The sequence below is a fragment of the Sarcophilus harrisii genome, chromosome 2 (genome assembly GCF_902635505.1).
Source record: "Sarcophilus harrisii chromosome 2, mSarHar1.11, whole genome shotgun sequence".
Taxonomy (NCBI): Eukaryota; Metazoa; Chordata; class Mammalia; order Dasyuromorphia; family Dasyuridae; genus Sarcophilus; species Sarcophilus harrisii.
Genome location: NC_045427.1, coordinates 33,352,603 through 33,377,261, shown reverse-complemented (window position 1 = coordinate 33,377,261; position 24,659 = coordinate 33,352,603). Strand labels below are relative to the sequence as shown.

At 38.3% G+C, this 24,659-nt stretch overlaps 1 protein-coding gene across 1 annotated transcript in view; it reads left to right on the top strand.

The window, feature by feature from the left end:
- Nucleotides 1–23,225, top strand: part of LOC100928341 — a 43,174-nt gene extending 19,949 nt beyond the window's left edge. Inside the window, exons 4-5 of the mRNA XM_031949214.1 lie at nucleotides 17,052–17,589; nucleotides 19,952–23,225. Of these exons, the coding sequence (XP_031805074.1) occupies nucleotides 17,052–17,589; nucleotides 19,952–20,066 (653 nt within the window). The 3' untranslated portion in view covers nucleotides 20,067–23,225. The remainder of the gene's footprint in view (nucleotides 1–17,051; nucleotides 17,590–19,951) is intronic.
- Nucleotides 23,226–24,659: the final 1,434 nt, after the last annotated feature.

Sequence of the window (24,659 nt, the reverse complement as noted above, 5' to 3'; positions counted from 1 at the left end):
CAGAGCCCTACAGAGGGAGAGAAAAGAAGGGATGAAAAAGATATCATAGTCAATACCTGGAAAACCAAAAAAAGTGCAGTGCCAAGAATGAAAAATGGAAAAAGGAGAACATTATTAATCAGGAGTACTCAAAAAGGATGTTTAATCTGTATTCCTGCATCAAACTAATACACAATGTGATTGATTCAATAGGTTTTACTATAATGCTTTTTACCCTCTATTTGAAGCACCAGCTCATAAAATCTTTGACATTAATATCACAAAAACTATGTTTGTAGGAAGTTGAGAGAAAAGGGTAGGGCATTTTAAAATTCTTTATTTTTTAATAACATTAATAAAAAATAAGTTGAGCACTTATGTACATAGTATATCAGAAAAGGAATATGGTATATAGTACTGAAGACTTTCAATTACATGCAACTTGTTTTTCTTTTATGTATGACAGATTCAACATGTAAGTCTTAAAGATCTGCTTGTCTGATTCCCTTCTGGTTTTTGATTCTCTTCATCTTAAAAATGATTTAAAGACTCTCTTCCTACTCTCCCCACCCCCTTTTGTTTTTCCTCTACCTTCTGAGTGAAATCAACATTACTGCCCTTTTTAACTTCCTTTCCCCCAATTCCAATTTCCATTTCCTTTTGGAAAAGAGAAAACCCTTGTAGCAAATAGACATAGTTAAGCAAAATATTTTCTCATATTGGCTAGGTTTTTAAATGTATATTTCATTCTACATCATGATCCCATTACTTTTACCAGGCGGTAGATAGCATGACTAATGAAATCATCAGTCTTCTGGAATTATGGTTGGTCCTTGTAATGGGCTGAAGCTCGAGTTGATGCACTGAGGTCCCAAGCACATGAGGCTAAATAGTAATTGGGTTATACTCTATTAATATATATGCTTGGAGAAAGAATGGCCCCCACCCACTCTTTGTGCAAGTCCTGATGTGTTGTATAGAAAATGACGATTTTGGTGGGTGGAGGCAGAGGGGCAGGAAGAGCAGTGGAGAGAGACGGCTGGCGGGTTCCTGTCGCTGCTGCTCACATTGCTATCACCATCCCCCTTCACCTCCACAAAGAATAAAGATCGAAGATTTTCCCTTAACCTGAATTCCTGACTCAGGCTGATTTTAAAATATGCAGTCATCACAGGTCCTTGCATTGACTGGCATTCTCAAGTCTTTAAAAAAAAGCATTTTTATTTGTAATTATTAAATAAATTGTTCTTTTCATTTGCACTGTATTAATTCATATAAATTGACCCAGATTTTATTGAAATCATGCCCTTTTAAATTTCTTACTACTCAATATACTATTTATCTTCAAATTTAGCCAATCTATTTTGATGGACACCTTAATTTCTAGTTCTTTAATTTCTTTGGAGAATAAGCCTAATAATGATACCAAGTCAAATGGCTTGCACAATTAAGTGACATTTTTGGAAATCATTCTTTATTCCTAGTGTGGTGTGGTCATAATTTTTTTTATGTCACTTTTATATGCAAGTCATGTCCATTTAGAGATTATCTTTGTACATGATGTGAGATATTTTTCTGTTAACATTTGCCAGCCTGTTTTCCAATTTTTGTCACATAGTGAATCTTATTCCAAAGTTTGGAATCTTTTGGGTTAAAAAGCTTTATGTTGCTTTGTTGGTTGATTTTGTGTACTTTATCTCTTCCATTTTGATCTTTCTTTAAACCATTACTAAATAGTTTTTATAATTAGTGCTCTATAATATAATTTGAATTTTGAATGCTATTAAACTCCTTTCCCTTATCTTTCATTACTTATATAGAGATTCTTGACCATAGTATGATAAAATGCATATTTAAATATTTTACTTTGAAGAAACGACTTTTATGTTAAGACCTTGTGGGAGCTTGTCATGTGTGAGTTTATTCAATATCTATAATTTCCAATGCTAGGTTATATAAATAATCGATTTCATATTTTCTTAATGTAGTTATTTCATAATTATTCATCAATTTCATCTACCTTAGCAGTTTTATTAACTTATTAATTTTATTAATTTGCAATTGGGCAAAAGCTTTTGATGGTTTCTTTTATTTAATCTTCTATTGTTGAAAATACTTCCCCCTCCATTTTGGATACAATTCAATTTTTTTGTTATTAGTTTTTCTTTTCTTTTCTTTTCTCTTTTTTTTGGCTGAGGCATTTGAGGTTAAGTGACTTGCCCAGGGTCACCCAGCCAGGAAGTGTTAAGTGTCTGAAACCAGATTTGGAATTAGGTCTTCCTGACTTCAGGGCTGGCACTCTACTCACTGTGTCACCTAGCTGCCCCTTGTGGGAGGTTTTATAATCAGATAATGATTACTTCCAAAAATCCTTAAAATTCTTCTTAGGAAATTTAAAATGGTCCACATTATCTGTTAATTTTAAAAAACTGTATAGAATTTTATTTTTATCTTCATCCCCTTACTTAGTATTTTATACATTCCTAAAAGTTCTATAATATCGTGTAAAATATATTCAGTGCCCTTATTACTTGGGTCAAATGGTGCTCCTTTAACTAAGAGTCCGCTGTATAGTTCGGTTGGGTTTCCATGCACCAGTATTCTAAATCTCATAAGATCTATTGCAAAGAGATCAGAGAAAAAGGAACAGGACGATAATGTACAAAAGTATTTATAACAGCTCTTTTCATCATCATAAAACTGTGGAAACTAAAAGGATGCCCACTGACTCAGGAAGAGCTGAATGAATCACAGTATATGAATGATTAAGGAGTGTGATGCTCTAAGAAATGAGGAAATAATGGTTTCAAAGAAACTTGCAAAGAATTATGTTAATTGATGTAGAATGAAATAAGAACAATTTCTATTAAAGAGCAGTATTATAAAAATGGACAATTTTGAGGACTTTTACAAAGTGCTATAAATAAGAATGAAATGAGCAGAGCCAGAAAAAAATGTGTGTGTGTGTGTGTGTGTGTGTGTGTGTGTACCCACAGGAAACAAAATTATAAAAAATAATTTTGAAAGTTGTTAAGAATTGTGATTAATACTATGATTGACAAAGTCCATAATTCCATGATTCCAGAGATCTGATAATGAAACATGTTTCAGGAAATGAAAGGTATTGTTTAATCAATGAATATCCTAACTTATCCTAAAGTTCAGAAGTAACTTCAGTATATGGCTTCATCCTGTTGAGGTAGGGATGGAAGTTTGCTGCAGTATCTTCTCTGTAACCTAGGGGCCTTAACACCTCACTCTTTCTCCCCCTGACCCCCAATATAATCGTCTGCTAAGTCTATATTCACAATATCTCTGGTATAACCCTTCTTTTTTCTATCACCCCCTTGGTGCAGACTTTAATCTACTTATCCCTGAACTAGTCCAATAGTCTGCTGGCTCAAGTTTCTTCTCACTGCAGTCCCTTCTCCCTTTGGCTGACAAATTAATTTTTTCTAATCTTTAGACATCACACACCTCCCCAACTTCCTCCCAGTCATAGATATGAGCTTCTTGAGAGCAGAGGCTCTTTTTATTGTTCTTGTTTTTTTTTCTTTCTTTGCATCCCTAGCGCTGAGCACAGTGCCTGGAATTGACAGACTGATTCTGTTACCTCAAAATCAAACCACCAAATATGAAACCATCTCTTTGGCTTTAAAACCCTTCTTAACCCAATCCCTTCCTGTTTTTCTAGTTTTCTTATACCTTATTCTGTTCCAAATACAGTGGTCCAGTGCCACTTTCTTGAACAAAACAAATTCCATCTTCTGATGCTGGGAGTTTTCTATGAGTCCTATGCTCAGAATTTGCTCCCTCCTCATCTCAGCCTTTTGGCTTCCTGGGCTTCCTTCAAGTCCCAAGTTAAAGCCCACCTTCTATAAGTAGACCTTCTTGATCCCACATAATACTAATTATCTCTTCCCCTTGTGGTTATCTCCAGCTTATTCTGTTTGTTATATATATATTTATATATATATATATATAATATATATAATATATAATATATATACAATATATAATATATATAATATATTGTAACTTGTTTGTGTGTCACCTCCCCATTAGACTGTGGCTTTCTCCAGAGCTATTTTTGCCTTTTTTAGTCTTCAGTGTACCTGACACATCCTAAACTTTTAAATAAATGCTTGTTGACTTGATTTTATTTGTCCATTTAAATCCTTTCCAAAGAGGTCAGGCAATGGCCCCTCAGAACTTTCTCTCCCCACTGTCTAATCAATCCTACAATTCTTGTTACAGATCCTGTTTGATGGGTTTAGGCTGCGGTATGGCCTGAGTCGCTCCAGTTTTTGCTGCTCTCCATGGTGCTGGGAGCTGGTCTGCTATTTTGGAGACTTTTATCACGTCTGTGTGGAAGTCTAGGATCAGTCACTGTCCCTTAATTACTCCTAGCCTGTCATTTTTCCTTTCTGGATCTCATTTTCCTCCTTTTTAAAATGAAGGGGTTGGTCTCAGTGACCTCTAAGGTCCCTTCCATATGTAAATCTGTGTTCCTATGATCTTGGCCCAGCATCCATCAGTATGATAGGTTCTCACTGTGATGGTCAGGATAAAGGTCCAGAGCTGGTCGTTACCCATGTCTAGGGCAGATGATTTCTCAACTGTTGCTTTTCTTTCTATGTATACTCCCTCATTTAGAGAGTTCTTTTACTCTCCTGGATTTAGATACCATGTCTCTATGGATTATTACCTAACTTATCTCTAGCTTTGAGTTCCATGGCAGTATTTTCAACTGCTTGTTGGATATCTCCATAGGAAAGTTTTGTTGTCACTTCAAGGTCAATATATCAAAAATCAAGCCATTCTCTTTTCTCCCCCATTCCATATTCCCTTCCTGAATTTCCCAGCTATATCAGTGATACTACCAATCCTTATTTCCAATAGAAGCCAAACTCTCTATGATCTAACAGTCTCACCTTTGGCACCCTAACCATGGGGTTCAGAGACCATTGATATGGGACAGCTTTTTTGACATCTTGACATCATCAGATGGAATCCTAGGATAACTCACTGTCATATTCCAGTATTAACTGGGCACTACCTACATTCCTCCACACTCCCTATCTAGATCCAGACAAAATCCTTGCTAAGCTCCTCAGATCTTGTATATCAGAGAACCAGCTGCATCCTTCCTTGTTTTAAGATTAAAGACCTTGATTGCAAGATGAAGAGATGACTTGGTCTCCTGACTCCAAGCCCAGTGTTCTACCCATTTCACCACCTAGCAGCTCCATTGGATGCCCTGAATAGTCATGTAAAGTGGCTATTTAATTGCTTGCCCAATGTCAAACAGCTAGTAAGTACTGGAGGCAGGATTTGAATCAGCTTTTTCCTGACTCGGGGTATAGGCTTTTTCTTTTCTAAACTATAGAACCCTTTGTAATTATTGAGATGCTAATGGATCCCTGATCATCATACCTCCTTCTCTCCTTATATTCCTATTGATGCTTCCCCTGTGTTTGATAACCAGACATACATATGTGTGCATATATATATGCAAATACACACACATATGCATACACACCTATACAGACACACAGACTCATATACACAAATGTTTTACACATATATACATTGATGTGTATATAATATGTATATATATAGTACATATGTTAAGATAAACCAAAGATTAGAAATGTCTCCATATTCTGTTTTTGACCATATTGTTCAGTTTCACCGAAGATTCCTTATACAGAATCTTGAAGAATCTTATCAATGTCTCTCAACTTTCTTTCCTTGCTTGTTTTTTTTTATTTTTTTCAATAATCAATTAATAAACATTTATTTAGTACTTTATGCTTCAAACATTGTGTTAAATATTGGAGATACAAAAAAAGTTCAAGGCTGAGAGAAATTATTATTAGCATTTTTATATTAACAGCTAATTATTAAATTAGGATTAAAGCTTTTTCTATTTCTTCATTTAGGGCTAGCCCCTCTAGGTCAGTCAGTCAATTTTTTTTTAATTTTGAAAAAAATTTCTTTACAACATTATCCCTTGCACTCACTTCTGTTCCGAATTTTCCCTCCCTCCCTCTACCCCCTCCCCTAGATGGCAAGCATGTTAAATATGTCACAGTATATCCTAGATACAATATATTTGTGCAGAACCGAACAGTTCTCTTATTGCACAGGAGGAATTGGATTCAGTCTTTCCTTGCCTGTTGCATGGAAATAGCACTTTTGATTCTTTTTAAGAGTCAGTTAATCAGCACTGGCCTATGTTTTCCTTTTGGGGATTCTGACTCCTGCAGATAGCGCTAATGCTCCAGGAGACAGTTGCCATCTCTCCCAAAGTCGTCATTGTGAGCTTAGGTTACTTCCATTGTCATCAACAGAAACACTGAGCTCCCTTGTCTTCTTACATAAGGTCCATCTGGCTCCTTCCTCCCTTCTGCCCCCTCCACCCCATTTCCAGTTTTCAAGGTTTGAGAATTATATAGAAGAAATGAATGTCAATTCCTGCTTTTACTGCTTTACTATTTCACCCAGCCCTAGCTATCAGTAATAAGAATCAGCTTTATAGTAGGGGAGATGATTAGCCTTATCCCTCCCATCACTACTGAGGAACAGAGCATCAGGCTTCAGATTTACCGTTTTATTAGAGCTGTGCTCAGAATCAGTCATTTTATTTTCCCCTCGTTGATTACTTTCATGATAACATCATTGCATAAAAATTCTGCGCTTTCACAGTCTACGCTTTGGGGAGCCACTGATCTCAAAGACCTGCCTAAGCTGAGCTTTTGTTGTCCTGGCAACAATTCTCTTCTTCCACCACAGTTCTCAGTTGTCTTGCTTTATCCCTAATAATTGCCATTCTTGTCGGCTTCTGAAGGACAGCCATCCTCCTAATGATGTCCACTGAGTCTTTTTTATATCACTTTCAAAGATTCTTTCTTATCAGGCCTTGCATTTCTTAAATTAAAATGTTTGCCTCATCACAAGATGAGACAGTTTTAATGGTATTCTAAGCTAACAAAGTTTGTCCTGTGCTAGAATTGTAGAAGTTCAAACCCCAAATTATACTATAGTAAACTCTTGGTCTGAAGTCAGCTGAGCTCATCCCATCTCCACCCTCTCCTTCAACACCTATATTTTTTTGTTTCTGAAACTCCTGCAGGTTAACTTATCAGATATTGTAAGGGGGAATGGATGTTGAGTCAAAAAATAAATTACCGAAACCCATTTAAAGTGAGAAAATATTGTATCTATGAAAACTTTTGTCTGGGGGAATAATCAATCAGAGATGGGAACTACGTCTATTAAATCAATCATTTAAATTCATCAAAATTAGATTAGAATCAGAAAATCTTTGAGACATTGCATGAATTGGAATGACACTGCACAGAAAGTGTGTTTGGATTGGTTGAAGAGGCAGGTCACACCTATGAGCCTTAATAATAAAAGCTATCATTTGGTAGTGTTTGAAAGCTTGCAAAACATATTAATATAGAATCCTCATTTGATCCTTACAAAAAACCTGTGAGGCAGCTGCTATTATTATTCCCATTTTGTAGAGAAGTTAAATGACCTGCTCAGGTTCACCTGGCTAGTACATCTCTGAGGGAGATTTTACTCTGGACCAAAGTTAGGCATATGCAGAATATATGTCTCTCTCTGGGTCTTAGTTTTAGCCTCTTCCCTTCCTACTTTTCTTGGCCAGGGGAAAAATGGGGGACTGGATTCTTAATATTGTCACTAGATGGCAGTATTGTCCAAGGAAAGGATGCTTCAAGATGACAAGTAATTTTTTAGAAAGATTTGTTGTTTTTCAGTTGTGTTCCACGCTTCGTGTCCCCATTTGGGGTTTTCTTGGCAGAGATACTGGACTATTTTATCACTTTATTTTTATGGTTCATTTTCCAATTGAGGGAACGGAGGCAAACAGGGTTAAGTAACTTGCCCAGAGTCACACAGCTAATCGGTGTTTGAGGCTGGATTTGAATATTGAAGATGGATCTTCCTGACTCCCAGGTGTCCTATGCATTATGGAACCACCTAACTATATTAGGAATATTATTTTTTTTTATTTAATAGCCTTTTATTTACAGGATATATACATGGGTAACTTTACAGCATTAACAATTGCCAAACCTCTTGTTCCAATTTTTCACCTCTTACCCCCCCCACCCCCCCCCCCTAGATGGCAGGATGACCAGTAGATGTTAAATATATTAAAATATAACTTAGATACACAATAAGTATACATGACCAAAACATTATTTTGCTGTACAAAAAGAATCAGACTCTGAATTATTGTACAATTAGCTTGTGAAGGAAATCAAAAATGCAGGTGTGCATAAATATAGGGATTGGGAATTCAATGTAATGGTTTTTAGTCATCTCCCAGAGTTCTTTTTCTGGGCATAGCTAGTTCAGTTCATTACTGCTCCATTAGAAATGATTTGGTTGATCTCGTTGCTGAGGATGGCCTGATCCATCAGAACTGGTCATCATATAGTATTGTTGTTGAAGTATATAATGATCTCCTGGTCCTGCTCATTTCACTCAGCATCAGTTCGTGTAAGTCTCTCCAGGCCTTTCTGAAATCATCCTGTTGGTCATTTCTTACAGAACAGTAATATTCCATAATTTTCATATACCACAATTTATTCAGCCATTCTCCAACTGATGGACATCCATTCAGTTTCCAGTTTCTAGCCACTACAAAAAGGGCTGCCACAAACATTCGTGCACATACAGGTCCCTTTCCCTTCTTTATAATCTCTTTGGGATATAATCCCAGTAGTAACACTGCTGGATCAAAGGGTATGCACAGTTTGATAACTTTTTGAGCATAGTTCCAAACTACTCTCCAAAATGGTTGGATTCGTTCACAACTCCACCAACAATGCATCAATGTCCCAGTTTTCCCGCATCCCCTCCAACAATCATCATTATTTTTTCCTGTCATCTTAGCCAATCTGACAGGTGTGTAGTGGTATCTTAGAGTTGTCTTAATTTGCATTTCTCTGATTAATAATGACTTGGAGCATCTTTTCATATGACTAGAAATAGTTTCAATTTCTTCATCTGAGAATTGTCTGTTCATATCCTTTGACCATTTTTCAATTGGAGAATGGCTTGATTTTTTATAAATTAGAGTTAATTCTCTATATATTTTGGAAATGAGGCCTTTATCAGAACCTTTGACTGTAAAAATATTTTCCCAGTTTATTGCTTCCCTTCTAATCTTGTCTGCATTAGTTTTGTTTGTACAAAAACTTTTCAGTTTGGTATAATCGAAAATTTCTATTTTGTGATCAGTAATGATCTCTAGTTCTGCTTTGGTCATAAAGACCTTCCCCTTCCACAGGTCTGAGAGGTAAACTATCCTATGTTCCTCTAATTTATTAATAATTTCATTCTTTATGCCTAGGTCATGAACCCATTTTGACCTTATCTTGGTGTACGGCGTTAAGTATGGATCAATGCCTAGTTTCTGCCATATTAGTTTCCAATTTTCCCAGCAATTTTTATCAAACAGTAAGTTCTTATCCCAAAAGCTGGGATCTTTGGGTTTGTCAAAGACTAGGTTGCTATATTTGTTGACTGTTTTATCCCTTGAACCTTATATTAGGAATATTAGAAAGCTATATATGCCTAAAGGAAGCACCCATGAATACTCCACTAGCAGAAAAAAATAAGATTTTTGACAATTAGAAACTGCCGCATGAACAACTTTATTAAATACCCTTCTCTAAGTCAATTAAGAAGCATTTAAATGTTTACCTTATGCCAGGAACTATTCTAAGCACCGGGGATAAAAGAACACATAAATTCCATCCTTGCCAAAAGTTTATCTTAATGAGGGAGACAATATGCCCTAAATTGTTCATATGATGTACATATGGTAAATTGGGGATATTTTTTTTGGGGGGGGAGGTACTAGCAGCAAGAATTGTGGGAGCCTGAAGAAGGTGGTATGTGAGTGCAGTTTTGCAGGAAGCCAACAGGTGATGACCAAGACAGCATTTTAGTCATGGGGGACAGCCCATGATAGGGAGATTGAAGTCGGTGCCCCCAGATTGTAGAGCAAGTTAAAGGGAGCAAAATGGGTAAAGGCCGGCAAGATAGGAACAGGTCAGATTGTGAAGGACTTCAAAACCAAAGAGAAGCTTTACATTTGATTTTGGAGGTAATAAGGAGCCTCTCCTCTTCCTTCTATCTCTGTGGAGTAAGGTAGTTACATGATCAGATTTGTGCCTTAGAAAGAATACTGATAGTTTAATGGAGAAGAAAGAGTGGGGAGAGGCCTTGAGAGAGGGAGATCATAATGAGGGTTTGTTCCAAGGTGGAAGCTCTGTGAGTGAAGAAAGAAGAAAGTAGATGAAAGGTAGAAAGGACATGATTTGGCAATAGGATGGACTTGGGAGTGAGTATGGGTAAGGAGTTGAAGTTGATGGTGACATTTCCAGCAGAGGTAAGTGGGTGGTGGTACTCTTGACTAGAATAAGGAAATTTAGAAAAGGAGGAGGATTGTGGGGAAAAGATAATAAATTTTCCTTTGGACATGTTGAATTTGAGGGGAATGGGAGACATTCATTTTGAGATGTCCAAAAAAGTACTGATGAGGGATTCAGGCTGAATGTATAGATGGAGGAATCATCTGCATAAATATGTTAATTGAATGTAGGAGAGCTCATAAGATATTGTGTTAAAAAAACAACCTTTCAGCCCCTCAGACTCTGAGGGCATAAGGGTCTCCTCAGAAGCCTCCATTGCCAGTACAAATGATATTGGGACAGTGAAATCAAACCAGGTACTACTACATTACCATAACTCCTTGGCTACTTCCCTGTCCCTTGGGAGGAAATCATTGTTCTCTCGATAAAATCCTGAAGTTCCTTGATTTGGGACTTTTTTTTTTTATTGGGGAAGCTCAATGTCTCCTCCTTCCTGGGTGAGAGGCAGGAGTAGGGTTGTTCAGAACAGAAGCGAAGAAAGATCTGGGTTTTTAAAAATCTGTTTGAGGTCTTCTAATTTCCAATATCAAAAGAGAAGATGTGCAGGATTCCAGTTTCTCTTCTGAGTTATAAAGAGAGTAAGATTCTAGGAAGAAGCTGACAATACTCATGTTCTTATTCTTGTATTGCTATATTATAGACTTCAGAAAAGTTTCCCTTTGGACAAAAGCTGGGAATTTCTTGGTTGAGCTCAGATATCTCTGTCCCAATTGAAAAACTCCTTCAAATTTGTATTTTATCATATATATATTTTGTAGGTATAATTTCCTTGATTTTTGTTTTCTGTCAGCTTGGATTCTTTGCTATTTGCTTTGTGTATTCATTGTGGAATTGGTGGTTATAGAGTCAACCCTTGGATATAAAGGTTGGGGTCCTTCTTCCTCATTAAGAAATAACTATCAGGAGTTTAGCTTGAACCTTAAAATTACATCCCCTAGATAAACAACGTATAAGGGAGCAGGTATATCTAATTTTATCCTATATTCCTGCTTTCCTTTCTTTCAGAAATTGAAGTCTCCTTTGGAGAAGGGTGGGGAAAGGGGATATTAGATATATATACATATATATTCAAACCTTCTTCAAGCCACATGCCTTGCTATAAGAAAGTTGACCCTCTAATGATTTAACAATGATTTTTGTTTTGTAATCTTAATAATAGCAACTAGTGTTTCTAGTTATTTAAGGCTTACAAAGTGCTTTTTTTTAAAATCACATTTTACTCTCACAATAACCTTCTTAGATATGTGCTACTATTATCCCCATCTTATAAAAGAATAAACAGGCTCAAATTTTGTAAGGTCATACAGGTAGTGGATGTCTGAGATGGAATTCAAATTCATATCATTCTGATCCCTTAAATCCAGCACTAATAACAAGGAAGAATTGACAGGGCTTTTTCTATGAGATAGCAGAGAATAGGTAGTACAAGGACATTCTCTACCTATTGATTAGAGAAGGTCATGGTACTTTCTGTGCTCCCTTTTTCATTCCAGGGAGTCTTTTCTTGTAAATACCCACAGGGCAGCTGCTGCTTACATAACCTGCTATGTTTTACTTTCTGTATGGTCTAACCATACTGATCTATTGTTCACTTGATGCTCTCTTTGTCTCCCATCTCAATTGTCGTCTTGGAAACCTTCATTTCCTTCAAGAATACATTCAAGTGTATTCAAGCTTCCTGTGGAAGCTTTCCTTTCTCCTTCTTTCCTATCCCTCTACTTCCCAGTTGCCAATGCTTCCTATCCCTCTTAAAATTCCCTCTTTTGATGAATGACTACTTTGCCAGCTACTTGAAGGTTGGGGGTGGGGGGCAGTTTCTAGCTCATCTTTCTTCTTTCTTTGTACACACTTTCTATATTTTGTCTATAGATATCTCAGGCCACAGTTTTTATTGCCCTCTCTGTTCTTGAAATTTGTTCCGATATATTTCTCCTACTCTTATTGCTCATAGCTCACTCCTTAGAACAGTGAATTCTTACCATTCTTGTGTCATGGACATCACTGGAGATCTGGTGAAATCTACAGACTATCTCCCTCTAAGATTATGCTTTGGTAGTAACCTACATTTATAATTAAAGGAAATGTTAAATTTCCATGAGAGATTATTGAAAATAAAGAGGTAATTTTTCCATCATCCCAAGTTAACAGATGCTGGAAAATCTCTCTAGTTTAAGAACTCCAAGCCTGAATATCTAGCTCTCTTCCTTACCTTTTCAGTATAAAGCTTCTCCATGATCAGATATAAGATGCCAGGTTTAAAACTAGAAGAGACTGTAATTCAGAGCTCTCAAACACCCTGTGGTAGGAAGGGAGAGAATCTCAAAATTAGAATTAGAGTTACCCTAACTGCCCATGATCCCCTTTCCTTTCCACTGCAGTCCACAACAATCCCAAATCAGATTAAAATGTGTTTGACTAACAAGCTAAAAAAACACAATTAATAGGTAAATACGTAGTTTTCTAAATAAAGTATTCTCAGGTGTAATTGATTTATTTCTTGATCTTATTTATACTTGAGTTTGACACCATTGTCTTTAGATAATCACACTCAATTCCCTCCTTTCACAGAGGAAGTAAACAAATCCCAGAGCAGTGGCAAGCCTCTGTAAAATTTCACTCTCAGTCTGCTCAATATGGCTATAATTGTAGAACTGAATAGAGGCTGTGGGCTTATAAAATCTTGGACTCCTTAGAAAGGTCGTTGTCATGGTACCCTGCAAGAGAGAAAGGCAGGCTGTTCGCCCGAGACCAAGGCTGTTGTCAAGATCCCTGAAGAGGAAAGGAGGGGGGGTTGTGAAAAGGAGGGGCAGGGGAATGGGGAAGGGAATGGCTGATCAGGTAGACATGGAGGATAGGTAGCCTTGTTTATTCCCAGAACATGAACTCTCATTGCTAGCCCCTTTCCGAGCTTTAGGGAGAATGGAATACAGATGGATGATGGTGATTTGGAATAAGGGAAGGCTCTCCCTGAGAGGATAAATGTCTAGCTCTCCTCTGACCGGGAGACTGCAGAAGGGAATTGCCCAGTGAGATAGAAATCAGCTGTGCAGTCCTGAGTTCAGGCCCTTCTGGGGCAATGAAAAAAATCTGACCTGCAATCAGAGAACTTGCATTTCAATCCTGGCTGTGTTACTGACCACCTGTGTGACCTTGGGTAAATAATTTTGATTTTCTGTATCCTACTTTTACCATGAGTCATAGAATAACTTAACATTTATGTAGTTCTTTCAAGTTTGCAAAAGCATTTTAGATATTTTGTTTCATTTAATTCTCACAAAAGCTCATTTATTTCCCATTTATAAGTGATGAAAAGGTTAGAATAATTGGACTTTAAAGTTCCAGTCAGTTCTAAATCCATAATTCTGAGTCCCACTTCTCCCTTCCATTAAGAGCCCTAATCATTCTCCTGGAGAGGAGGAGTTGGAGTTTGGAAATGATGTCACCACCTGGTCCTGGCTCCTGGCTGAGGAAGGAATTAAGAGGATGCTTGGTGTCCGACACTAACCGTTTTCCTGAATAAATGACCTCACCCAGAAATCTTTATAAAAGAGAGATCATAATATTTTTCCTCCTAACTTTTTTATGGGTGTGTTCTAGTCTATATAAATGAAAAGACTATCATTAAACAGAAAAATTATATTTATAGTTAAATTCCACTAATTTTCACTAGGTTTTCTTTGTCCACTGATGGCAAACATTTCTGCTTTTTTTCTCCATTTAGATATAGCAGATACTTTTTACTCATTCTCCAGCTTCCTTATCATTATCTTCAGGAGAGACAATCACTATCTGGATCACAGGGCCAGGAAGGGTGTAGAAGCTGATGATTTCAGACTCCAACTCCATCCTATGGGTACATCCTACATGGTTTCTGGGGTCACTGCCAGGTTCAATGGCATCAGCCTTCCTATTGTTCCATCAGCATCCATCAGCCCCTGGGAAGCTGCAAATGATATTTTCAGCAATACACTAGGCTTTCTTCTATAGGAGGAATTTTCGGTGCTTCTTTCTTTAATCCAAGAAAGCAATGACTTCTTTCAGAATCCAAGGTCTGAGCCTTCTTATTCTCATTGCAGAGTTTCTCTGCACCCTAGCTTCCAGCATCCACAGGTACAGATTGGAGAACAGGACCACAGGTATAGAGCTGGCATGGAACCTGGAGATCTTCCTGCCCAGTCTCCTTTATTTTGTAGAGGAAGATACAGATATAAAGAGAAAGACTGCAAGGAAGGAAATCTGGCTGGTTAGGAAGTGTTGTGGCTTATGGTGCTTCAGAGGTTAAATTTGAGAGGATTTTGTGATCTTTTTAGATACTTCTGCAGAGGAAGGAATCAATTAATAAGCATTTATTAGACACAAATTGTTAGGTGCTATGTTAGGTGGTATGGATCACAAGTACAAAATAAAACAGTCTCTGCCAGTAAGGTGTTTCTCAGGGGAAACGTACCAAAAGAAGAAATCTTGAATTCTGGTGGGAGAGCAAAGGTGGAAGAAGTGGGGTCAAGAAGGTGAAAGAAGAGGATCTGGGAAGGAGGACACCCTAAGACATTGTAACAGAGCTATGGGGGTGAGGCAAAGATATATAGGTGCCAGGAGAGGAGCTGAAGCCAGGGGGCTGGGGAACCAAGATGCTCCAGGCACATGGAGAAATTGCCTTTCTTTCTCTTGCCTTGTCTTGCCTTCCCTTCCTTTCCCTTGTTTTGCTTTGCTTTCCTTTTCCTTTCTTCCCTTCCCTTTCTCCTGCTCTTTCCCTTCTCCCTTCCATTCCTTCCATTTCTCTTCCCTTCTAATAGAACTCTAAAGCTAGAGTCAGGAAGATCTAGCAGTGTGATTGAGTCACTTAACTTATCTTCCCCTCAGTTTCTGCAATTGTAAAATGTACAAAAAGTTGTGAACTAATATAAAGCATTTAGCATAGTGCGTGATACACAGCAAGCACTTCACAAATGTTTATTTCCTCACCTCTTCTCTGTGCAGTAAAATATAAGATCCTTAAGAAAGGGACTTTTGTTTTTGGTTTTGTATCCCCAAACGCAGTGTCTGGAATGTGATAGGTTGTTAATAAATGTTTGTTGAATTTAATGCAATGAATTTGAGGTCCTTCACTCTGCTGGTTGCTTTCTCTGGATGTTCCCCACCTTATCAATATCCTTCCTAAATATTTCAGTTGTGATATGACCAAGATAGAATCCAGAAAAAACTATTCTTTATTCTTGGAAGCTCTGCTTGTTAATGCAAGCAAATTGACTTTCTTGGCTGCCTTATTGGTATTGACTTGTATTGGCCCCACAAGACCTTTATAATCTCCAGATCTTTTTCAAATTACTGTTGAACTAACTGTATCTTCCACAAAATATATATAGTTCCTACTTGTACTTGGGAGGTCAGTTTTTTTTTTAATTTTGGGGGAGTCCTTGAATTTGAGTAAGAAAACAAATTCTTCTTGGTTTTTCTTACCTTTAATAAAAAGTTAACACTTCCATCAGTGATTTCAAGCCTTTTTTTTCTTTCTGGAAAAAGGTCCATAGGCTTTACTAGACTGCCAAAGTGAGTATAGGACACAAAAGTTAAGAACGTCTACCCCGGGATTGCTCATATTTCATTGCTCTTAATACAAAGCATCTTAAGCTAGAATTGGAGAAATTCTATTTAAAAATTTAATGGATGATTTCAAGGTAATTGGATTTCTGTAATTTGGGCACTTAAAACCATCATTCCAAACTGGAACTGTCAAACCCAGAGAAAGCAGAGGATGTAGAGAGAGCAGTGGGAAGACCAGAATTCAAATGTGATCTGAGACACTAATTAGTTGTGTGATCTGGGGCAGATCACATGACCCCTACCTGCCTCAGTTCCCTCACCTGGTAAAGTAGGGATAATAATAGCACATGCCTTTCAGGGTGGTTGTGAAGATCAGATAGTATTTATAGAGTTCCTGGCACATACTGTAGTGGCCATATAAATGCGAATTGCCTTTCACAGTATTCTTGAGCCTGAGGTTTGTGTCATCTGTGACACAAAAGAAAGTTAAAAATCTCTCCCCCCCCCCCATAGCAGTTAAGGGAGAGGAAATGGAGTGTCAGAAAGTGAAAGCTAATTGACCCATCCTGAAGTTCTGATGGCTCTGGACCCTAGAAGCAGCCTATGTTTGCGCCTGTGTGTCTCTCTGTGTTTCTATTCTTGTAAGGGTCTGGGCTGTGTCTGTCTCCATGACGTCTGTATCTATTACTGCGTTAAGTGTCTCATTTGATTTAGTACGAATTAAGTTGAAGAGGCCAGTGACACAACAGGTAGGGATGTTTTACAGGCAGCTGATGACGCAGGAAAAGTAGGGAGGGCAGGGCTGGGGGCTGGGATCCGGGCGTCCAGCTGTGTGGAGCTAATGATGCTCAGAGCCTTGGCAACAAGTGACGTTATTGCAAAGATAGGAGAGCAGAGACAGGCGTCGTAAAAGCGACGCATTTCCATCGGCGGACTAGGAGGGGGCGTTGCCAGGGGTCCCGGGGAGACACATGTGACAGCAAGCCCTTTTTAGCCCCCCACTGTCCCCGAGTCACATGAGCTGCAGGATCCAGCGTTGGGGCTGAGAGGCTGGAGCAGAGCAGGGTCAGCTGACGGCGCCACCGCCCCTCGGCTTCGGTGTGGCCAAGGAGTCTGCGAGTCGCTGTCCAGCCCGATCTCGACATGGAACCCATGGACGAGAAGAAGCTGCGGGCCCTGCAGATGCTGGAGCCACCCGGCCTGGGCAAGGGGCCTGCGGTCCTGGCCACCCTGTGGAATCTGATGCTCATCACGGCCGCGATGATCTCCTTGCCGATCTGTTTCTACTCCGCGTCGAAGACGTACCTTTTCGAAGGCTTGCTGGGCTTGTCCACCGTCGACAGCTACTTCTATTCGGGGATCGTGGCCATCTTCTCGGTGCATGGGGTGCTGGTCCTCTTCGTCTACATGGCCTGGAACGACGGTATCCGGCATTGGCAGGAGGCCAGCAAACTAGCGTAGGACGGCGGCCCCGCCCCGATGGCCCTCCTCTCCTCAGCCCCCCAGCTGGGGAGGGGGCCCCCGCGAAAAGATCCGGGGCTTGGGCATCGGGGGCAGGGCCGATGGCCCATGAGTGTTTGAGGAGGTAAGGGTGTTTGCCATTGGGTCATCCCACCTTTATGCTTCGTCCACGGTGGCGGGGAGAGAAAGCTGGGTGGGATGGGGAGGGAGTGGGGTGAATGGAGCGGAACGTTTTACAGCTGATGATGAGTTTGGGACGTTTTTAAGTCTCCTGGCAGAGTCCACGCCTTTAAGGGAACAAGTTGATCTAAAGCTATGCTGATTTTGACTAAAAATGAGGCTCTAGTTTGGGAGTATTGAAAGCAATCTGCGGATCCCATTACATAGAATCCTACCCACCGAGTTAGAGTAGACTTTTTTTTTTCCCCTGAGGCAATTGGGGTTAAAGTGACTTGCCCAGAGTCATACAGCTTGGAAGTGTGCTGGTGGAAGGGCTGGTGCTCTATCCACTCCTCCACCTAGCTGCCCCTAGATTAGACTTTAGTATGCAGCACGCTGGGTTTTTTTTTTTTTTTTTTTTAATAATTCAATGTCATGTTGATTTTTTCAGGAGGATATCTTGGGTGAAAAAGGGGGAGTTGGTAAATCATAGCCTCCCCCCCCTTATTGTTAAGTGCTTCGAACATTTCGGGGATCGAAGTATTTCATGAATAGGAAGGAATTGAATTTGAGGCACCTTAATATGGATGAATTTGGAGCTTGGGGGAAGGAGGTGGAGGGGGAGTGACGTCAAGGATGGAGATTCAAGAGTCAATAGTGTAGCCGGGAGAGCAATTACCATGGCAACAGATGAAATTGCAGAGGAAGAGTGGGAGAGGGGGAAGGGAAAAGGAGAGGGGAGGGAGAGAGGGAGAGCAAATGGGAGAGGGAGAAGGAGGGGAAGAGAGAAAAGCAGACCGAGCCAAGGGGGTGGCTGGGCTAGAGCCAGAGGCTTGCTCTTCTTCCTTACAGTGAAACAAACAGGTAAAGGATCCTATGAGTTAGCCTTGAATAAGATTCTTGATACAGTTTTCACTATGATTAATTAGTCAACTGACTTTAGTAGTAACTTGGAAGAATTCCAGTATTATTTATTTGAGGTATTCTTTTTGTAAATTGATTTTCTTATTATTTTCACCACAGTCATTCCACCATGTGTCAGTCAGCAAACGTTAAGAACCTACTATAAGCCTGGCACTGTGCTGAGCACTGGCTATAAAGAAAGGCACTTTCTAATGGGGAGACAACATGAAAACAACTGTAAATAGAAAGATAAATCCTCACACATGCACATAGATATTGCCTTTCATTATATATATATATATATATATATATATATGTATGTATGTATTTATCTCAGTATATCAATGTAAATGGGAGGTACTGACACAGGCAGGAATTGGGGGAAAATAGCACATAAGCTTTATCTAGCAGAGGAGTGGGGTGATACAGTTCCTAGGTATGACTCAGTCAAAAGGCATTTATTAATCACTGTGTTAATGGAGGAGGATACAAAGAAAGGCAAAAAATTTCATTCCACTGGGAGAGGCAACATGAAAAATTGTACACATGCAACACATTTGCACACATAAATATTACATACACATACATAGGTATGACAGGTATAGTCATGTTTTTTTGTGTTAAGAGCACAAAAAAAAATCCCAAACCAGATGATTTTAATCATCTAGTTAGTAATCCCCTTGAAACATCCAGGCTTAACAGAAAAGTAGCACACCCCTGAATCAGGAAATTTTGAATTCAATTCTTACCTCCACTTAGGATCATATATTTGGAGGACTTCTAGGCCCATTCCTTAATTTCAGAGATAAGGAAACTGAAAGGTGAAATGAGTTGTCCAGGGTCATCCAAGTAGTATTTAGCAGAATGGAGATTCAAATCCAGGCCCCTTGAATCAAAATCCAATCTTTTCCTCTGTCCCATGCTGTGAGACTGCTTGAAAATTACTTGATTTCTGCAAGGTTTCATTGCCTTAGCCACAGAATAATACCCATAACCAATAGCTTTCATTTATAGTCATACTTTTAGGTTTGCAGATCAATTTATATAACTAATTCATTTGTCACAATCATTCTGTGAGGTAGGTGCTGGCTGTTAATATTTCTACTTCACAGATGCCTGAGGCTCAGAACAGTTAAGTCACTTTCCCAGGGTCACTCAGCTAGGAAGATGGATGTGCCCACCACTCTGTAATGCTTAAGAAGTTGGGGCAGAAAGTAGAGAGGACCATTGGTTTCTAAGAGTGATTCATAATTTCTCTATCAGTTGAAGAAAATATAGGATTGGATAGGCATTAGAAAATGAAAGTAGTGGTGAAATAACAGCATATATTTGGTGTGATAAAACAAAGGGAAAGTTTGAGAAGTGAATGTATACTGTATTGACTTTATTATGACTTTAAATGTGTGTCTCATCACTCATTTCAGACTCAATTGTGGATATTGTGCTGACTACGTGTCCATTTTGCCTGTCTATGGCACCAGGAGAGAGGGTTGCCATCATCTTCAATGCCAGTCAAAGACTCTTCATATTCTGGGATAAAAACACCTGCTTATCTTCGTACTAGGGGATACCAAGAAATTCTCTTTAGTTCTTCAGTTATTTGGTTTCCACTCTGTACTCTGGGAAGTCTAGCCTAATTCAGTGGTAGCAGATATGGGAGAGATTTCATGAGTAAAATCAGAAGCTTGAAAGCTGAAGATTTTGAAGATTATTACTAACAATAATCCTACCTATTTTATCATTCCAGACCCCATTACAGCCTTCTCTCACCTCCCTGGGCCTATTTTATCTGGAAGCTTATGTCCAAAGTAGTCACTGTTCTCATATCAAGATGGGACTTGACTCTGCCCTATATTTGGAGTCTGTACTCTTCAGAATCTATACTATCATTTCAAAGGTATATTGGAGGTAATGGAAAGAGTACCAGCTTCAGACTCAGAAGCCTTGAATTTGAATCCTAGCTCAATCACTAATTAGATGCAGTTTTACTTCAGTATTCTGATTCTCAGTTTCCCCATCTACTAAATTTAAATGGAGTGATTAAAAAAAAACATGCCATCTTCAACATATATTAACTTCTTTGTAAATTGGGCCAAGTATATTCATTCTTCCCAATTTCAGCATCTTAAGTGCTACTGCCACCTCCTTAGTAGATCTGGTCCTGAGGGGTTAAGAGTCCAGATGTCCCAAGTCCCACTTTTTTAGCTAGTTGTTCTTGGTATGATCTAACATATATATATATATGCTATGTGTATATATATATATATATATATATATATATATATATATATATATCTGAGCAGGCTCTTTGGAACTCATTTACACTTTTGCTTGTCTTATGCAGCAGTAACACTGGTCTTCACTTCCACTTGTGCAGAGATGAAGAGAGCCATCTGTACCCAGAGAGAGAACCACGGAAACAGAGTGTGAAACACAGCATAGCATTCTCTCTCTCTCTGTTGTTATTTGCTTGCATTTTGGGTTTTTTCTCAGTTTTTCTTTTTCTTCCTTGATCTGATTTTTCTTGTGCAACAAGATAAGTGTATAAATATGTATACGCATATTGGATCTAATGTGTTTCAACTTATTTAACATGTACTGGACTACCTGTCAGCTAGGGGAGTGGGTGAGGGGAAGAAGGGGAAAATTTGCAACAAAAGGTTATGCAAGGGTCAATGTTAGAAAAATTACCCATGCATATGCTTTGCAAATAAAAAGCATTAATAAAAAATAATACTGATCTTCTGTCACATTATAGATTACTGCTATGGCTCTACTTTGCAAAGTTGAAGAGTTGCCATTTGCAGCAGTTTCTGAGCTCTTTTGGTCTCCTTGTTGTGACAACTAACTATTCAGTGTAATTATTTCAGAATAAGTATAATTATAACCTTTTAAGGAAATGATGATAAAAGTAATGTCTTTGTCTGTTTCCTGATTTTACTCCTCCTTCCCCCACAATTTGATGCTTGTTTTAACCTTTGCTCTAATCAGTAATTGATCTGATTGTATAACATTAGCTGATTCAAAATAACCGCTACAGTGGACTCATAGTTTCCTGTATTTTAAGATATTTGGTACACGTGCTTTTCCAACACTTCTGTTGAAAATGTTTATGATTTATTGATGCAAGGCTTCCAAGTAGACTACAAATCTTTGACCCCTTTCATTTCTTGATCCTCAGTCATATTCTCAAATGTAGTTTTTATCATCTTCACATCCCCACTTTAGCATCAAAATTGTTGATTTAGTTTAGAGAATCTCATTAAGTTCTTTCAAAAACATTTTCTACCGTTTTCTCTGCAAATTTTATTGGTATATAGCTTTATTCATCTTTGCTGTGGTCTTCGAAACTTGTGAAAACAGCAAGGTGAGATAATCAAGTAAGCATAAAATTGTTGCCTTGGAGTGTGATGAAAAGAATTTGAACACTTCACTTATTTACTTCTCTGAAGGAGACCTACCGGCTATTCTTTTACTTTGTTGTGCCTTTGTTACAGCTTCTAGTTTTATTTAAAGGTAGCATCAGCTGAGTGGTTCAGTATTGTAGAACAAACACAATTCAAAATGACAGTAATCCTGCACAGAGTCTAAATGAAAGGGTTTCTTATTGAAGGCAAAGTTCTGCAAGTGTTCCTATTTACAAGTGACTTACATCAAGCTCAGGAATACTCTTACTATTTAATACACTGCCTGACACCTAGTAAGCACTCAATTGTTTGTTGGCTGGCTGACTGACAGTGAAATATCCAGATATATGAAAGATCTTAGTGTATCCAATATGGAAAAACAAAGTGGATGAAAAATGAATATTTCTCAAATTAAGTCATGATGCTGGAAGGGCCGTTCAACTATCAACTATCTCCATTATGTTTGATAATGAGCTGGATCCAGAATTTCATAGGAAAAGATTAGGTTGAATTACATATAGTGAATTGTGTAATGTTTTGTTTTTAGTGATCCAAACTGCACTGTTGTGAAAACCCAATTCTTTAATGCTATATTTCTCCAGAGATATGATTATGAAACACCAAATTCTCAAAAGACTGAGTTAAGGATAATTAAATAGGCAGAGGAAAGATGCATGGCAGTAGCGAATTGTTTGTACTATGCTACCAGTGATGACTTGTGCACAATATGTAGCTCCAAATGCATTGAAACTGGGACTAGCCCAGAAAAAGCTCCTCTTGTATTAAGGATGAGAAAACAGATGGATAACTCAAGTGCTATATGGGAACTCGCAAGATCTATAGAGAATCAGAGGAAGGGCTGCACATTGGTTGGATCATCTACGAAAGATGCATGGGAAGTTTGGACAAGACTGACAGAAGGATGAAAAAACATGGATGAGTTATGAAAAAGGATTGCCCACAGAGTAAGGATGCCATTTTTTTGGAGAAAGGCAATGTTTCAGGTACTCTTTAAATCATGCCTGCCTAGTAGTTACCTTCTCAGCTGAGTTCCTGCATTTAAAAAGCTTGGTATTTTAGAAGAAAAGCAAGTAGTAAAAGGAGGAGCTAAAGGTTTGTCTCTCTCAAACCTAAAGGGACAAGAGGGGGAAATTATAGTAAAATTATAAATATTAGTGAGAGACACTATTTATTGTGTGTAGTAGAGACATTGTATTTAGGTGTGCATATGTCTGTATCTTTCTCTAAATGTTGTTATCTTTGAAATAAATTGTTTAGCAACATCATGGAAGATTACTTTGGCTGTTTCAATCAACTTATTATTTGTTTATAGAATATATTCTTTAATATATTGGAAATATTATGCTTTGGGCTTAATTCATCATTAATCCTACTGTTAAGACCATGAATCATCCAGTGAAAGTATTGCTGCCTTCTCATAGTCACTTGCCCTAATTTCCAGGCAAAGAAACTAAGAAGAAATAATTAAGCCTCTTCATTGTGGGACCTGGTCTTAAAATATGTAAAATAACAGAGTAAGGGGCCACAGCATCAAGGATCATAGATCTAGTGCTTAAGGAATATAGAAATCATTTTAGTCCTTTATTTTACAGATGAGGAAGCTGAGGTCCAGGGGAGTTGTAGTGATTATAAGGACAGTAGGTAGGATTTGAACTCAGACTATGGACTTCACAGCTATGTTCTTTTCACTATGCAAATACCACAAACTTCACAGTGGGAAAACAATAGTTTGCTACTCACTTTTGGGTATTCCTTGGCCCCTATCATTCTTGACTGCATCCATTGAAGTCAAATTCAGATTCTTGGAATTAATATAGCTATCATGTTCTTCATGGTAGTCATGTGGTAATGTGGAGAGAAGAATCAATTACTGATTTTCTTAATCTGAGATCTTCAGGAGTCTGGGCCAGATGCCCAGATATGAATGAGTTTCATAAAAGGAAGGAGTTGGAAATTGCCCCCTAATTGTTTCTGCTGTTAGGACCTGGGGAGAGAATAGGATGACAAATCCATAATTATCAGTCTGACCCAAAACCCCTTCATGAAAGAAGAGCTTACCTGTGTTTTAGTTTGAGTCTGATTTTTAGGGCAAATGGTTCTCCATGTTCTATAAAGCAGTTGCCCACAAATCAAAGATGAGAAAGAGAAGTAATATTCCTGCAATTAGTAATGCTTTCCATTCTCCCACTCTAGTCAGAATTTGTTACCTCTGATATATATTAATTGTATGACCAATGGTAAGCCACTTACTTCCTTTTCTGTAAATTTAGGGGGGTGGAGTAGATGGCCATTGAGATTAATGGCCAGCTCTAAATCTAGGTTCCCATGATCTTTCTAGGAAATTTCAGAGATATTGAAGATGCATTTGTTTTTTAATGAATAATGCATTGTTTTTAATAAGGCCTACAATTTTAACTAGAGAAAGGGTACTCCTCAAGCCCTATACAACTGGCTATACAAGCTCCCTGAGACTCAATGAGCAGTCTGTCCTAATCTTGAATTGCCCATGGCTAGGGCCTGGAGACAAACCATTTAAAAATAATGTTTAGTTTTTATCTATTAAGAGAGGGTCCAATCATCACTTTCTAAACTCTAAACCCAGATCTTCCTCCTTTCCAAACCAAGCTACTTAGAATGTTTCTTCAGTTTCTAAGATCATTATCAAGTGATTCCCTCCTCATTTTTTCCCCACATAAATCTTAAG